At 47.7% G+C, this 18072-nt stretch overlaps 1 protein-coding gene across 1 annotated transcript; it reads left to right on the top strand.

Annotated features, from left to right (window-relative positions):
* Positions 1-2273: 2273 nt before the first annotated feature.
* On the top strand, positions 2274-17535 carry CCN3 (cellular communication network factor 3). The gene is made up of 5 exons (XM_082236143.1): positions 2274-2416; positions 2551-2776; positions 8413-8664; positions 13801-14087; positions 14731-17535. Exons 1-5 carry the CDS (start codon positions 2300-2302, stop codon positions 15166-15168), a joined length of 1320 nt encoding a protein of 439 aa, XP_082092269.1. The 5' UTR covers positions 2274-2299; the 3' UTR covers positions 15169-17535.
* The last annotated feature ends 537 nt before the right edge of the window (positions 17536-18072 follow it).

Genomic DNA, 18072 nt, shown 5'->3' on the forward strand with positions numbered 1-18072 from the left:
TCTCCCAGAAAGGAGATTTTCAGAGAGAGAGAGAGAGAGAGAGAGAGAGAGAGAGAGAGAGAGAGAGAACGAGAGAACACAGAAAATTATGTTCTGAGAAATTTCAGGGAGACCTATTGTTTTGTTTTGTGGTTTTGGAACCATTATGAAAGCCCACAAGATATCTTGGGACTATTGTAGGAAAGAAGAGGTGTGTGTGTGTGTGTGAAATGAATGGATAATTCTAGTTCAGTCGTACTGTCCACAAGCTTTTTCTTCTTAATTATTACATGTGAATCCACTTAAGCTCAATATTGAACAAGTGTTTCATTTGTTAGAATACTTTTATGCTTCCTTTCATTCGGAATGGTTTACCAAAAGGCTTAAACAATTACAAAGCAAAACATGAAACCAAATAAGCTATGAAAAAAAACGCCCCCACAAAACAGCCAGCAGGATTTAAATTGCAACTTCAAAGCCTGGGGGAAATTGCATGGTGCATTAAATATTATATATATCTAGGAGCGCGAGGAGCATAGAGGAATTTGGTCATCACTAGCTGTGCCCTGGGGCTGGTGGATTGGGGCATCATTTTGCATGTTAACATTTATTTATTAGTTTTCTATCCTACTCTCCCCCCCCCCAAGAATCTCAGGGCAGCAAACAACCAGGTTATAAAACAAACAAAAAATCTTAAAAGCAGTTCCAATACAGTAACAGACCGTGAAAGATCTGCTCTTTGTTTTGTGTGGGGTGATGAAGAGGCCATGTGCATATACTGGTGGAAATAACACACAAACATGCATTATATTAGGGGAGATTGCTTTGCAAAAAAAAACATGTTCGTTAGGCAAAACTGCATACAAAGTTATGTATTTGGGGAGAAAGTCTTGTGAAAATGCTGAAGGGTTTTCACAAGGACCTTTGAACGGAGAAAATGCCCAAACAGACCACATAACACCAGTCCTGAAAGACCTACATTGGCTCCCAATACGTTTCCGAGCACAATTCAGAGTGTTGGTGCGGGCCTTTAAAGCCCTAAATGGCCTCGGTCCTGTATATCTGAAGGAGCGTCTCCACCTCCATCGTTCAGCCTGGACACTGAGGTCCAGCGCTGAGGGCCTTCTGGTGGTTCCTTCACTGCAAGAAGTGAGGCTACAAGGAACCATGCAGAGTTTTTGGTAGTGGCGCCCGCCCTGTGGAACGCCCTCCCAGCGGCGTAGCATGGGTTGTCAGCACCCGGGGCAAGGCAAGTAATTTGCGCCCCCTAACCCGGGGCAAGGCCAGTAATTTCCGCCCCCTAACCCGGGGCAAGGCCAGTAATTTCCGCCCCCTAACCCGGGGCAAGGCAAGTAATTTGCGCCCCCTAACCCTTAACCTGCCGCCGCTGCCAGCTTCTTCTTGCTGCTGCCTGGTCTGGTCTGGTGTGGTTCTCTCCTGCGCTCAGCGCTGTGCTGGGCGGCCGCTGCACTGTCCCTCCCCCAGATAGTCCCTCGCTCTCTCTCCGCACCGCACGCCTGGCACCCACCCCCTCCACAGTGGGCGGCGACCCAGCGACTCGGATCGGATTCGCACAGCCAGCACTGCAGTGAGAGAGAGTGAGTGAGCCAGGTAGGGGCAGAGAGCTGCGAGCGCACCTCCCCCAGATGTTGCGCCCGGTGCGGCCGGGCCCCCCCTGCACCCCCCACGCTACGCCACTGCGCCCTCCCATCAGATGTCAAGGAGATAAACAACTATTTGACTTTTGGAAGACACCTGAAGGCAGCTCTGTTTAGGGAAGTTTTAAAAGTTTGATGTTTTATTGTGTTTTTAATATTCTGTCGGGAGCCGCCCAGAGTGGATGGGGAAACCCAGCCAGATGGGCAGAGTATAAATAATAAATTGTTATTATTCTCTGGTTGCATGTGTTTGCTTTCTCCTCTTGGGCCGACACTGTGTAGAGCAGCTTGGCCATTTCATTCACCGAGCAGGAACATCTCCCATCCTCTGGATTTCCCAGATCTTCAAACCCAACGTCTTAGCCACAGTGTACTTTCACTTTAGCTCTCAGGAACTACTCCGCCGCCTCCCCCCTCCCCTAAGGACGGACGAGCTCCCCTTTGGAACCACGCGCGTCTCCACCGTTACACGGGAGAGCAGAACCTCTGCTGATCATTTACCGATCACCTCCCGCCCCTCCCCTCCCCCGAACTTGACACCAAGGTCTGGGATTGGACCCAAGTCGCCCCGGCACCGTCCAATGGCAGGGCGAGGAGCGCCGAGGCGCTGTATATAACCTGCCCCGACGGATGCGCGCGTGTGGCGATGCGCATCCATCGCGATGGGGGATGCGGAGCGCAGCGCGGAGCCGGAGTGCGCGGCGCCGTCGCGGGGAGGCAGGATCGCCCTGCGCCACGCCTTCCTCCCCTTCCTCTTCCTCTTCCTCCTCCCGTGCAAGGTGAATGGGGCTTGCTTGCTTGCGCGCAGCAGCGGCGCAGTCCCTCCGCTCGCTCGACGTGCGACCCGCGGGACGACGAAGGGCCTTTGCTGACGGTGCTTGTATCTCTCTCCTTCCCCGCCCCTCCCTTCCAGGTGCGCGGCCACGAGGAGCCCGAGTGCCGGCTGCCGTGCGATTGCCCCGCCGAGCCGCCCGCTTGCGCCCCCGGCGTGCCGACGGTGCTGGACGGCTGCGCTTGTTGCCCGACGTGCGCTCGGCAGCGCGGGGAGAGCTGCTCGCGGCTGATGCCCTGCGATGAGAGCAGCGCCCTCCTCTGTCACCGGGACGCAGGGAGCGAGGCTGGCTTGGGGGTCTGCGTGGGTAAGTGGCTGGGTTTTGGGGTGGGGGACATGTCCTCCCGCCCTCGATCTCTCTCTGTTTCCCCCCCACTGTTGTTGTTGTTTAGTCGTTTAGTCGTGTCCGACTCTTCGTGACCCCATGGACCAGAGCACGCCAGGCACTCCTGTCTTCCACTGCCTCCCGCAGTTTGGTCAAACTCATGCTGATAACTTCGAGAACACTGTCCAGCCATCTCGTCCTCTGCCATCCCCTTCTCCTTGTGCCCTCCATCTTTCCCAACATCAGGGTCTTTTCCAGGAAGTCTTCTCTTCTCATGAGGTGGCCAAAGTATTGGAGCCTCAGCTTCCAGATCTGTCCTTCCAGTGAGCACTCAGGGCTGACTTCCTTCAGAATGGATAGGTTTGATCGTCTTGCAGTCCATGGGACTCTCAAGAGTCTCCTCCAGCACCATAATTCAAAAGCATCAATTCTTCGGTGATCAGCCTTCTTTATGGTCCTGCTCTCACTTCCATACATCACTACTTAATTTCTAAAATGATGGTGTAGCGGCCTGGGGTTGGACTAGATGACCATGGGATCCCTGATTCTAGGACCATTGGTGCTATATGGTCTTTCCTGACTGGCAATGGCTCTCAGGCAGGTTTCTCTCCCAAATCCTGCCTGGAAATGCCAGGGAATGAAACCTGGGCTTTCTGCCTTCCTCTGATGGTAGAAGATCATAGAATGGTAGAATTGGAAGGGACTCCAAGGGTCATCTAGTCCAACCCCCTGCAATGAAGGAATCTCAGCTAAAGCATCCATGGCAGATGGTCATCCAACATCTGCTTTTATGATATGATGATCTTTATTGTCATTGTCCCATACAGAACAACGAAATTGGAAAAAAGTCTACAATAGACTTTCAAAAGCCAACAAGCCTCCTATCCCAGTCTGGTTAACCCCCTAAAAACTCTGATACCCCATAATTAAAAACAATATACTCCCACAGAGACTACCTTACACTGTGTTTAAAACCAAAATCGTATTTGGATAAAAACTGTTTCTCAGGCGGCTAGTCCTAGTCTTTATAACCCTGTACCTTCTTCCAGAAGGCAGAAGCTGAAAGAGATCATTTCTGGGGTGTGTACTATCCTGCTCTATGTCTGCAGCTTTCTTACGGCACCTGGAAGCATAGATTTGATCCAAGGTGGGAGGAGTGCACCCAATTATTCTCTCCACAGTCTTTATAACCCTAGACAGCATTGTTTTTTCCTTGACCGTGCAGCTCCCAAACCACACACACAGATCATAAGTTAATACACTTCCAACATTACAATGGTAAAATGCCATCAACAAACAGGTCCTTTGAGAGATTGTTTTTCCGGAGGATTCTCCAAGGAAGGAGAGTCCACAACCTCCCATGGGAGACTGTCCCCCTGTCTCTTACCTTCAGAAAGTTCTTCCTGATGTTTTGTTGGAATCTCCTTTCTTGTAAGTTGAAGACCTTGATTCAAATCCTACCCTCCGGAGCAGGAGAAAAGAACCTTGCTCCATCTTCCGTATGACAGCCCTTGAGAACTTTGAAGATGGATGGATCTCATATCTCCTCTCAGTAATGAGGGAAAGTGTATTTGTGTAATGAATGGCGTGACCAGGTGCAAAAGGAGACAGATTCTTAGCGGTGGACAATTTGCAACGTTAATAGCAACACTTGGCATTTGCAGAGTGCCTTGGTGGGGTTAGAAAGACCCAGGTTCAAATCCTTCACCCCTTTTAGAAGTTCACCTGGTGAACTTGGGCTGATTGCTTTCTTTTGGCCTTACCTGCCTTGTAGAGTACTCAGGAGGATAGAATGGATGGGGAGCAGCAGAGGCTGGTCTGAAAGTGGGGTGGGACTCTGCCCCAGCAACCTCAGGCAACCCCCACTTTCCTGCCTCCCTACCAACAACCTGGCTGTCCGCTTCCTCTTTAATCTCAGTGTTGCCCTTGTAGGAGGCAGCTGGGGACAAAAGTAGAATCAGCTGGTTTTGTCTGTCATTTGCTCTGGCGCCACCTACTGTGGGCCTCCTTACCTGCCACCCTACCAGTCATAATGGGCACTGGTGCGGTCATTGGTGCCACTCTGAGCTGATTGGAGCTGTAGAATATGTGTAATCTATCTATCTATCTATCTATCTATCTATCTACTATTCTTGCAGCAGCTGTCCTTATGGTCAGATAGGGGGCTGGAGCTGAGAGTGGTTTGTGTACAACTACTTGGGAGGCTAGTGCAAGAACCTAAAGTAGAACAACTTCCTGCTGAGGCTTCCTTTCCCCATTCTGCCACACAGGGATGGCTTGATGGGTTTCATTAATACCACTTAAAAGCGTCCACAGCTGAGCTTTGTATGATATGCCTTAACTGAGCAGGATCTAGTCAGATGTGGACATCCCAGTGCATAATCTAGATTCCTTCCCGGCTCCAAATACTTGATGACTTCACAACTCTGGAATGTATCTTGTGTTTGTAACATGTATTTGCTGCATGTTTTGAGGAATGTTGACCCGGTTTCCAATCTGGAGATCAAGAATTTCATACAAAAACGCTTCAATCTGCAACTGGAACACTACAAACATGTGAGTCTAGTTAGCATCCTTAACTTCATGCTGGTTGGAAAGGAAGACAAATTGTACAAAGCTTGGCATTTGCTGAGGATGGAGGCAGAAGCAATGACACAGCAGAGGGTGTAAAGGATAAGGAGATCCTGGGAAAAACAAGGAACTGAAAGGACTAAAAAGGAGCAGTGGGGAAGGGATTCTGAATAACCACAGATGAAATAATACAGATATTTGAAGGCATTGGCCTGGTTCACAGATAACACTAAACCGTGGCTTGTTTAACAAGCCACAAGTAAACCATGAGTTGTCCCACAGATGATCAGACAAACCATGGACACCCCCCCCCAAAAAAAAGTTGGGCTTGCTTTCCAAGTGTTCATGCCTTTGTAGCTTGTTGAGCATCTGGAATGGGGAGGCCAAACAAACCAAGGTTTCTAAGTCAATAACAAACCATGGCTTCAGTACATGGTTTACTTGCAGTAAGCAAGCCATATCCTGACAAACGTTCACAAATAATGCTAATTCATAATATAATGAACCCTGTTTTATAGTTGTGTGAACCGGGCCATATTTTAGGGATTTTATTTCATTTTTTTAAAAAACACCTGATTGCATACTTAAAATCTGAACTGAACTCAAATTAGGAGGGAAATGCAGATTTCTTGATTTTGCAGAGCTGCTTCTGAGTTGGATTGGTTTTCTTATTTCAAATGCTTTGGTAAAGAAAGTGTTATACTACTTAGTAAAGGTAAAGGGACCCCTGACCATTAGATCCAGTCGTGGCCGACCCTGGGGTTGCGGCGCTCATCTCACTTTATTGGCCGAGGGAGCCAGCGTACAGCTTCCAGGTCATGTGGCCAGCATGACTAAGCCGCTTCTGGTGAACCAGAGCAGCGCACGGAAACGCCATTTACCTTCCTGCCGGAGTAGTACCTATATATCTACTTGCACTTTGACGTGCTTTTGAACTGCTAGGTGGGCAGGAGCTGGGACCGAGCAACGGGAGCTCACCCCGTCGTGGGTATTCAAACCGCCGACCTTCTGATCGGCAAGTCTTAGGCTCTGTGGTTTAACCTACATACTACTTAGTGCAGGACATTTAATGGAAGGAACAATATAAGAAAACAACCTTGCTTGAAACCATCTCTGGAACCATCTGGTTAACATGACCAGTCTAGTTTTGGGAACACTTTGGTTGTGTTTGTTATCAAAGACAGAGAACATGCTCATAGGCAATAGTTTGCTCTGATGTTTTCATGTTTGCAAGAGATGATGCAGAATTTAGAAAAGAAGTCAATCTCTTAGCTGTCTTGCTATCTAAACATGAGAAGGGAATTGCATTCCTTCCAGCTTGTATGCGTTGCCCCACCCTGAGGAGCAGGTACTGCCTGGCAGAAGACTTCCTGGATAGGAATATTTGCCCTAAGGTTGCACAGAGGAGAGAAGGGAAGAATGCTATTCCATCAGCTCTGCTGGGGGACCAGACACCTTGAGAAATTTTGTTCAGTGATCACCTTGCAGTAGCTGTTTTGTTGGGGTCCAGAAGTGGAGCAGAAAGGAAGCAGGGCCACTACTGGAGAGCCAGCGTGGTGTAGTGGTTAAGAGCGGTGGACTCGTAATCTGGTGAACCGGGTTCGATTCCCTGCTCCTCCACATGCAGCTGCTGGGTGACTTTGGGCTAGTCACACTTCTCTGAAGTCTCTCAGCCTCATTCACCTCACAGAGTGTTTGTTGTGGGGAGGAAGGGAAAGGAGATTGTCAGCTGCTTTAGACTCCTTCGGGTAGTGATAAAGCAGGATATCTTCTTCTTTCCCTGAACAGTTTCCAACTTTGTCATGAGAATATTTTTGTAATTTTAAGGTTGGGTTTCTGAGTTTGCTTTTCCCCCCTTCTCCCTCCTCATTCGCTTTTCCTTTTGATCGCAAGTCCCTGAGGGCAGGGGCTGCTTTTAAAAAAAAAATCACCTGCAATCCCTTGTAGCTAAAAAGAGGGATGGAAATTATTTATATGTAAATAAATAGTACCCATAAGCCTGGCAGCTGGAGCTCCAGAGAGTGGCTTTAACATCACACTTGTCCCAGAATCCTTTTGCTGCCCCATCCCCATCCAAGAGATGTTTTGTATCAAATTCTAGGGGTCCTCAGACTTTTCTCCCTCTCAGACCTCTTGCCAAACCACTTAATGATTTTTCTGCCTGTTGTAGCAATTGCAGTGCTCAGTGTTAGATGTGATATTATTTTTTAATCTCATTTTAATTGCTTTTTTATTATGTGCTATATCTTCTTGCATTACCATAATGAAAAATAAAATTAAAATCAATATGAATATTTAATACAACAGATGCACACACCATCACTTGTCTTCAGCCACAAAGCATGTAAATGAAGCTTCATGGACCACAATTTGGGGGACCCCTAGTTTATTCTATTCTGTGCTGCTTGTGGGGTTTCCCAAACTTGGGTCTCCAGCTGTTTTTGGACTACAATCCCATCATCCCTAGCTAGCAGGACCAGTGGTCAAGGATGATGGGAATTGTAGTCCAAAAACAGCTAGATACCCCATTTGAGAGATTCTGAAGATAAAAAGTGGCATATAAATCTTTAAAATAAAATATATACACTGCAGTCCCTATCAAGATCTAAAAGAGGAAACTTTAAGTGTCCTGTATGAAAATGCTTTGAAACTCCCAAGAATGCAAATAAGGTTTTATTCATTTGAGCTATATTCCACCTTTCTTCCAAGGAACTCAAGGTGGCATACATGGTTTTCCTAGTCCCCATTTTAGACTAACCCTGCTGTAAAAATAAGACAGCAACTTGCCCAAGGTCACCCAAACTGCTTCACATCTGAGTGGGGATTTGAACTCCGGTCTCCCAGGTCCTAGTCCAGCCTTCTACCCACAACACCACAGTGCACCCACAGCTGGAGAAGACCTAGGTCTGCCGTAGTTGACCTGCGAGCCTTCCAAACAAACTCTTTTCTGACTCTCTGTGTCACAGGGTTTCCTTTCATAGCTATATGCATGCTCTGGTGTGTGCTAGGTCTTCACACAGCTCGAATGTTTCCCTTCTTTGCTTCAGACCTCGAAGGAGACAACTGCGTGTTCGATGGGATTATTTACCGGAGTGGCGAAACATTCCAGCCGAGCTGCAAATACCACTGTACTTGCCAAGATGGGCAGATCGGCTGCATACCCCTCTGCAGCCTCGACTTGCTGCTTCCTGGGCCCGACTGCCCCTTCCCAAGGAAAATCGAGGTCCCCAAGGAGTGCTGTGAGCAGTGGTCGTGCAACCCCAAAGCAGATGTGGACGTAGGAGGATTTGCAATGGCAGGTGAGCCGTCTGGGAGTTCGAAAGCTAGTTCTTCTGGGTTCTTTTGCAATGGCCTAACTTAACAGAAGGGACGCTGGTGGTGCTGTGGTCTAAACCACTGAGGCTCTTGGGCTTGCCAATCAGAAGGTCGGTGGTTCGAATCCCCACGACGGGGTGAGCTCCCGTTGCTCTGTCCCAGCTCCTGTCAACCTAGCAGTTCGAAAGTGCGCTCAAAAGTGCAAGTAGATAAATAGGTACCACTCCGGCGGGAAGGTAAACAGTGTTTCCATGTGCTCCTCTGGTTTTGGTGTTCCGTTGCACCAGAAGCAGCTTAGTCAAGCTGGCCACATGACCTGGGAAAACTGTCTGCTGACAAACGCCGGCTCCCTCGGCCTGAAAGCAAGATGAGAGCTGCAACCCCAGAGTCATCTGCGACTGGACTTAATCGTCAGGAGTCCTTTACCTTTTTAACTTAACAGAAGGTGTTTCCTTTGAAATGTTTCTTCCCTAGTTTTCCAAAATCAACACAAAGGGCAGCCGATGAACCAGGATGTCACATCAATCTTAAATATACTACCCCCCCCCATTCCAAACCCACCCATGAAGTAGAAAACCAATTAAAAGATGAAAACCACAATACTGCAATAACAATGACAATGGTAATAATAAATTTCTTGTATCCCGCCCAACTGACTTGGGCTGCTCCAGCCACCATAGGGAGAAAGGGTATCAGAACAAACCAGAAAAATAATCTGCTGCAGGCAGTTTTGAAACAGCTGCATCTTTCCCATCTACCTAAAACAGTACAATGTTGGGGCCCGGGGCCCGGCAAGGCATGCCACACCAATTGGGCCACTCTTACGCTTGCTATTACAGTGCTCCCCACCTTGGCAAAATTCCAGCCTTATCCCCTCCTAGTGTTCTGCTTAATAATAATTTAATAATAATAATTTTATTATTTATATCCCGCCCAGCTGGCTGGCTTTCCCCACTTTTGGTGGCTTTCAGAATATATAAAAAATAATAAAGCACCAGACATTAAAAGCTTCCTGATACAGGGCTGCCTTCAGATGTCTTCTAAAAGTCAGATAGTTGTTTATTTCCTTGACATCTGATGGGAGGGTGTTCCAAAGGGCGGGTGCCACTACCAAGAAGGCCCTCTGCCTGGTTCCCTGTAACTTCGCTTCTTGCAGTGAGGGAACCAGCAGAATATCCTCAGAGGAGGACCTCAGTGTCCAGGCTGAATGATGGGGATGGAGATGCTCCTTCAGGCATACAGGGCCAAGGCCGTTTAGGGCTTTCAAGGTCAGCACCAACACTTTGAATTGTGCTCAGAAAGGCACTGGGAGCCAGTGAAGATTCTTTAGGACTGGTGTTATATGGTGTTACATGGAGGAGTCAATTTAGGTGAGCATTCGGTTTTCCCCATCTGTAATTCAAAGTGGCACTGTTGATTATACCACTTCACTATGCTGCTTATGCTGATAACAGCCTCTGTTTTCTTGCCCCATGGAGGAAGGTACTTTATAACTTAGTAAACATCCTCCTGTGCTTTCTGAAGTCGGTCTGGGAGGCTATGGTGTTTTTGGACACCATGCTCTGTACAGGAGAATGAGGAAACATAATTTTATATTGGTTTCAGAGGAGCAAAAAAGCTTTACACAAAACTTTCTCAGACTCCTTAAGAAGGCCATAAGTCCAAATGTGTCTTTTTAAAAGCCTTATGGCATCATAGCCTTCTCAAGGTCACTTCTCACGGTTGTCACATCCAGTTGGTTTCCTATCTCTTGATTCTCCTGCCCATAAAACCTTAGTAATGTTTACATTTTTTACAGCTTAAAGAGCATGCCATGATGTCAATGGGACAGTGTAATAAACCCTCTGGAAGTCCTTTCTCATCATTGGGCAAGAGTTTGCCTATATAAGTGTGCGTGGGTTTTAAAAATTGGCAAGTAATAATTTTATTTAGTGGAATTACTTTATGGCCCCAGACATAAAGAAATCAAGTTCTATTACGTTTGGGCAAACCATAAACAAGCATAGCTGAAATCCTATGATGGAAGTTTACGCAGCAGATATTGCTGGCAAAGCTGAAAGGTGAGTGTCATGCGTAGTTGCCCTGACAAAAACAGATGCAGAAGGTGGAGGTAACTGTTTATTTTATTCCTACCTTTTCCTCCAAGGAGCTGAAAAGCATGGGCCTTTACTCCCCACCTTTGACACACACTCTCCCCTTGCACCAACCTTGTGATGCGGGTTAAGCTGAGAGGTGTACCCCCACTCCTCCAAGGGGGGCTTTGAAGCTTGAGCTGTTATGGGGTCCCCCTTCACAACCAGCAGTGAGGTCTGGATTAACCACTGTTATCATCTTCAATGGGATTGTTTCACCACAGATCGCCCGCCACAAATTTTCCGGGAGTATACATTTTTGGTATCCGCACAAGTACTTCCCTAAACTCCTTGCTATTCTTCTTGATCTCTGTTTAAAAGGTGGGGAAATGTCATTAGTCAACTTACTGCAACACTTTACACAATCTGTGCTACTGACTCAAACTCCGGGATCGCTGAAATATATGGAAGTGAGAGCTGGTCCATAAAGAAGGCTGATCGCCAAAGAATTGATGCTTTTGAATTATGGTGCTGGAGCAGAGTCTTGAGAGTCCCATGGACTGCAAAAAGATCAAACATGTCCATTCTTAAGGAAATCAGCCCTGAGTACTCACTGGAAGGACAGATCTGGAAGCTGAGGCTCCAATACTTTGGCCACCTCATGAGAAGAGAAGACTCCCTGGAAAAGACCCTGATGTTGGGAAAGTTTGAGGGCACAGGAAGAAGGGGACGACAGAGGACGAGATGGTTGGACAGTGTTCTATAAGCTACCAGCATGAGTTTGACCAAGCTGCGGGAGGCAGTGGAAGACAGGAGTGCCTGGCGTGCTCTGGTCCATGGGGTCACGAAGAGTCAGACACGACCAAATGACAGACCCATTTTTTTTTAAGCAACATGGACCAGAGTTGCATCTTGGGCCCCTCCAGATCAGGGACCTTGAAGGATAAGCTTCATTAGTTTTATAGTAGATCCGCCCCTGTCCAGGATTGAGGTACATAAGCATTGAAACTGGTATAGAGACTTGGCTTCTTGAGAATTTACTTAAAGCAAATGGCTAACCATTGAGGCTTTGAAGACAGGCTTGGAAAACATGCGTAGTGAATATCTGAAACGAGACAATAGAATTATTATAGTCAAGAAGACACAAAACGAGCTGATATATGTTTCATCTAAATAACCTATTTAGCTGATTAAATATTGGGAATTTCCTCAAGTGGTAAGAAGCTAAGTGTGGTGTAGTGGTTAAGAGCGGTAGTCATGTAATCTGGTGAATCGGGTTCGCGTCTCCGCTCCTCCACATGCAGCTGCTGGGTGACCTTGGGCCAGTCACACTTCTTTGAAGTCTCTCAGCCCCATTCACCTCACAGAGTGTTTGTTGTGGGGGAGGAAGGAAAAGTAGAATGTTAGCCGCTTTGAGACTCCTTAAAGGGAGTGAAAGGCGGGATATCAAATCTAAACTCTTCTTCTTCTTCTTCTAACTTCTTTATGCTGAATATGCACAGCCTTTAAAGGAGATGTTGGTGACAAAAGCTGTCAACGGAAATGTGGCTACTGAACTGCTATTGATACTAGCCAGGGTGGGTCCCTGCTGCCTCCATGATTAGACATGCGTGCCTCTGATGGACTATGCAGAACTGGCAAAATTGACACATAAACTACAGGACAAGGATAACTTTGACTTTAAAGAGGAATGGGAACCTTTTACAAAGTACCTAAAGACCCAACAAAGTGAATTGGACTCCTTGGCAGGCTTTGAATAAACACTCACACATTTTTTATTGATAATAATTAGTTAGATAAATTAAGGACTTATACAATTCTGTAACATGCAGAGAATAGCATTTATAGAGAAACCAGATATTGGAACTGAGGGAAGTCGGGGGGGGTTGTTATGGGAGGGAGGGGGAGGGGGAAAATGAGGGGGGAAATGAAGGATGATATGTTTTAAGATAATATGTTTTGTTGAATTACCTAAAAAACCAACAAAAAACTGCATGCCTCTGAATATCAGTCATGGAAGAGCAGCAATGGGAGGCTATTTCATCATCACCACTATTAATGTTAATAATATTCGATTTATTTCCTGCCCTTCACCAGCAGATCCCAAGGTGTGTCACAATAATTCAAAATTCAGTACCATAAGCCCTCAGCCTGTGTGCATTCAGCTTTACACATGTGGCAAAAAACAAAAGCAAATTTAAGAATGGGGCAGGGTTGCAGGGAAAATGACTTTGGCAATCCCACTCGCCATTGAACCCAATGGATTTTCGTCTGTGCAGTATTTTGGCTTTAGGCAAAGTAACCTCTGTGTAACTTACTGACTTAATAACAGGTAAAACAGGTGCTGCCAATTCTGCGATGCTAGATGGGTCAATAACATAGGTCTGTACATCTGCCCCAATCTATTGGTAGACTGTTCATGCTCTCTGCCAGGCTAAAATATGGCAATGCTTGCTACAATGAACGTTTGAGCCAAAGATATATTAGAAATTTTTCAACATCAAACACAGGGACTGTGCTGAGGAGGACTGCAATCAGGAGGAATGGCAGTCCTCCTCCTGACCCTGAATCTTCCCAGGAGCAGGAGGACAGTATAGATTTAGAACAGTAGTTTGCAGAGGGACATAGTTCAGAAAGCAGAAGCTGGGAAGTACTGGATGGGGAACATGCTACAAGAAGAAACACTGGAAGAGAGAGGGTTAACAGATTCACAGTCTCTGGACAGCATTCATCCCACTTCTCCAAAGTCACAGAAAGCTCAGAAAGTGGCAGAACAGAAAGCACAGAGGCGGTACAAGCTCAGATTATTAGACACAAGAGTGGCGTAGATTAATAGGGATGGAGGGGTGGTAAGCTTTAATTGGGAGCACCGCCATTCCACTGAGACACTTTCTTTTGTCTCTCGCTGTGTTTATTATAGAAACTAACTGGTAAAACTTTCCTTTCGTTTGAGCTACTTATTTACTGCCATGGAGGAGGAAGCAAATTCCGTGAAGCCTGGCAGTAACCCAGGTTTGTTTGTTTTCTTAACCACCACCTGCCCTTTAGCGTACAGACAAGAAGCCACCCTTGGGATCGACGCATCCGATTCGAGTTCCAACTGCATTGAGCAGACGACAGAGTGGAGTGTGTGCTCCACGAGCTGCGGAATGGGCTTCTCCACTCGGGTCACCAACAAGAACGCAGCATGCGAGATGGTGAAACAGACCAGGCTCTGTGAAGTGCGGCCTTGCGAAAGTGCTCACCTGCCAGATAAGGTACTGCTCAGACTCTCCTTGCGTACAGCCAGCCTGCTGCATGGTCCTTTTGCACTAGCTACTTCTCCCAGAAGGCAAGCACCATAAAACACTGGCTTTGGAGGGGAGAAAGGTGGGCATTCTTTCTAAAGCACCCTTAGTGATATTATTATTATTATTATTATTATTATTATTATTATTATTATTATTATTATCTCCTCCCAAGGTGTTGCTAATGGCAGATCTGTCCAAAGTCGATTTTGCCTGCCTCTTCTCCCCTCACAGCCAATCAAGCAGGGGCATTTAGTGAAATAAGTACACTTTTTTTTGCTTCTAATGCTCATTGCATGCCTAGCGCAAGGTTATCCTTGATTTTACCTCATTGCTATTGGTAGTCTAGTAGTAGTAATAGTAATAGTAATAATAGTAATAATAGTAATAATAGTAATAGTAGTAGTAGTAGTAGTAGTAGTAATATATTATTATTATTATTATTATTAATACCCTCCCCATCTGGCTGGGTTTCCCCAATCACTCTGGACAGCTCCCAACAGAATATTAAAAACACGATAAAACATCAAACATTTAAAACTTCCCTAAACAGGGCTGCCTTCAGATGTCTTCTAAAAGTCAAATAGTTGTTTATTTTCTTGACCTCTGATGGGAGGGCCTTCCACAGGGCAGGTGCCACTACCGAGAAGGCCCTCTGCCTGGTTCCCTGTAACCTTGCAGTGAGGGAACCGCCAGAAGGCCCTCGGAGGTGGAGCTCAGTGTCCGGGCTGAACGATGGGGGTGGAGACGCTGCTTCACTCCCTCAAAGCTTCTTTCAGACATGGCGGTGCTAGGTCACTATTCACTTTTGCATGTCTGTTGTGTCATGTCTTCTTCTCCCTATTTGAAGGGGAAGAGGTGCGTCCGCACCAAGAAGTCTCCGACACCTGTCCACTTGAAGTACGACAACTGCACCAGCATCCACCTGTATAAACCACGTTATTGTGGCATTTGCAGTGACGGACGCTGTTGCACGCCCCGGGCCACAAAAACCATCCACGTGGATTTCCGCTGTCCTGAAGGCAACATCATCAGGCACCCTGTGATGTCCGTCACGAACTGTGTGTGCCACGGCAACTGTCCTCAGGATAACAACACTTTCTATAGAAAGCTCCGCCGAGCCGGCTGATTGAAAACACAAAAACTGACGACGATTTCCAAAAGGGGGTGAATATTTAATATGTAAAAAGTTCCTTAAAAGCGAAGCGTGGAAATCGGCAGCGAACAATATTACCCTGCTGGGTGTCTCTTTTTACTTTTTGGGAAAGAAAAAGTACTTTTAAGATGCAATGTGATTTCCATCTGGTTCTGTAAATGACCCAGCTCAGTTCCTGTGGAGTCCCTTGAAATCGTTCTTCAAGCCTTGCCACCCCATCGTAATATTAGTCCCTGGGGGAGAAATGTAACAGCTCAACATGGGTTTCTTTTATTAGTATAAGGGTTTCTTAGAACCTCTGCAAGCACTAAAACTTCTTGTTCCTCAGCTTCATGTATTTGCTTGCCTGTGGTCTTGTTTCCACGTTCTTCTTGCCGAACAAACTGTTTGCAAAATTCATGGGCCAAGATGCTTGGATGAGCACTGGCCTTATTGTCCCCCTGGTAACTGCAGCCAGGAATTGATCACAGCGTGTTCCTTGCAGAGTGATGGGCCAAGGATCTTAATGTTGAAACAAAACCCAAGTTAGGCACGTGAGTCCTTCTGCAGCCAGTTTTTAAGGAGAAACGTATTTTTTGCCAATCACAGTTGCAGCAGGCGAAAACTTGCTTTCCTATTATTATTTCTTCTTCCTTGCAAAGCACTTGCCCCTTGAACCAGCTCCTCCTTTTTCTGCTCCAACTGCAGCCGATGCACACACAAACTTTCTCTCTCCCTCCTCCCAGCAGTGGCAGAGGAACCCTCTCCAGCACCCGGGGTGGGGCAGCCCATATGGACTGCGCATGTGCGGCATCCTGTACAGAGTGTGCATGCGCGGCGACCGCATGGGCTGCCGCTCGCGTGCCCCGGCTGTACGGGCTGCTGCTTGCAGTGTCTGTATGGGCTGCCGCTTGCACGGCGACCGGAGTGCGCATGTGCAGCAGCTCGTACGTACTGTGCATGTGTGGCATCCCATACGTACTGCAAATGTGCACTCCATATGGGCTGCCACTTGCACGGTATCCATACAGGCTGCTGCACGAGTGGGATCCCGTACTGACTGTGCATGTGTGGCATCCTGTACAGAGTGCGCATGCGCGGCGGCTGCACGGGCTGCCGCTCGCTTGCCACAGCTGTACGGGCTGCCGCTTGCAGTGTCTATACAGGCTGCCGCTTGCAGAGCGACCATATGAAGTGAGCATGTGCAGCAGCCCATACGGAATGCACATGTGCAGCCATTGTACAGGATGCCGCACATGTGCACTCCGTACGGGCTGCCACTTGCACGGTGTCCGTACAGGCTGCCACACAAGTGGCATCCCATACGGACTGCGCATGTGCGGCAGCCCGTATGGAGTACGGATACACAGCAGCCTGTATGGACAGCACACGAGTGGCGCCTATACGGACTGCATGCGCCCTCGGCCGTTCTACAGCTGGGGGGAGGCAGGGGCCATCTTGTCACCCCCCCGAGTGGTACCCGGGGTGGCCCGCCCCCTCTGCCCCCCACTTCGTACACCCCCTACCTCCCAGTCTGCTACCACCTCACCTTCTTCTGCTGGTGCATGACGTTGCCAAGAGGGCGCCCCTGCCCTGAAGCAGCTGGTAATATGGCCAGGAGTGGGAGATTCTGGATCACGGACGTCAGGGCCGGCCCACACATGAGGTCAGGTGAGGCGACTGCTTCAGGCAGCAGGATCCACAGAGGAAATCCCAATGCCAATCTCTGCCCCCCTCCCCATTCCTGATGTAGATCTTCATTCACCCCTTCTTCCCTAGTGAAGAGCAGGGTGCCATTTTGGGGGGTTGCTTCAGGTGCCAAAATGTCACAAGCAGGCCCTGGCTGCTGTTATGCCACTTCACGGTTAGGCTAGCACTGGGTACTTGTATTCACAGGAAGATTAGTGTCTCTTTTTCTTGGTCTCAACTTATGAACTGGTTCCTGCGGGGGTTTCAGAGTGTCCTGACAAAAGGAAAAACTTCTAATACTTAAAAAGTAGCTTGCAACAGGGCAGAAGTTGTAACTGAAATGTGTGCTGCGCTAGTTAGCTAGCTGAAATCGACTTGTGTGGAGGTAAAGGTGATGTTAGGAGCTAATTCACATGAGCATTCAAAGGTTGCTCTACTTATGAAGCATATACATTGTGGAGCCCCAGTACAGAATATTTCAATGGGCTTCTGGGTGGCAAATGCCCCATTTTTGTACAGTTCTCCACTTTAAGTTTAGCCTGGACTGTTTGCATCCTGCTCAGAAGGATGTGGACTGACCCGCTTGCTAGGTGAGAAAGCAAACCTTATAAATCTCCTGGTCCACCTTTCATAAAAAAGTAGTTCCACGTTTTATGGAAACAGCAATGGAAACACAAGTGTACGCCATACAATCTAAGTCTTCTGTAAATGTTCAAACAATAAAGGTAAAGGTAAAGGTACCCCTGCCCGAACGGGCCAGTCTTGACAGACTGTGGGGTTTGTGCGCCCATCTCACATTTATTGGCCGGGGGCCAGCGCTGTCCGGGGACACTTCCGGGTCACGTGGCCAGCGTGACATCGCTGCTCTGGCGAGCCAGAGCCGCACACGGAACGCCGTTTACCTTCCCGCTGGTAAGCGGTACCTATTTATCTACTTGCACCCGGGGGTGCTTTCGAACTGCTAGGTGGGCAGGCGCTGGGACCGAACAGCGGGAGCGCACCCCGCCGCGGGGATTCGAACCGCCGACCTTTCGATCGGCAAGCCCTAGGCGTTGAGGCTTTAGCCCACAGCGCCACCCGCGTCCCCTGTTCAAACAATACTGAAGCTATAAACTTATGATTAGGAGGCTGCTGTGAAGCATCCGTAAGTCTGCCTGCTGTTACTCAGCTCGAAAGATGCTCAGTGGTTCAAGTGCAGTCTTTTAAATC

This window comes from Podarcis vaucheri, assembly GCF_965113315.1.
Source record: "Podarcis vaucheri genome assembly, chromosome: 8".
Classification (NCBI taxonomy): Eukaryota; Metazoa; Chordata; class Lepidosauria; order Squamata; family Lacertidae; genus Podarcis; species Podarcis vaucheri.

Coding starts and splice junctions, on each gene's coding strand:
- CCN3 (XM_082236143.1), top strand. CDS start 2,300: ATGGGGGATGCGGAGCGCAGCGCGGAGCCGGAGTGCGCGGCGCCGTCG. Junction 2,417..2,550: donor TCTTCCTCCTCCCGTGCAAG/GTGAATGGGGCT, acceptor CCTCCCTTCCAG/GTGCGCGGCCACGAGGAGCC. Junction 2,777..8,412: donor TGGCTTGGGGGTCTGCGTGG/GTAAGTGGCTGG, acceptor TCTTTGCTTCAG/ACCTCGAAGGAGACAACTGC.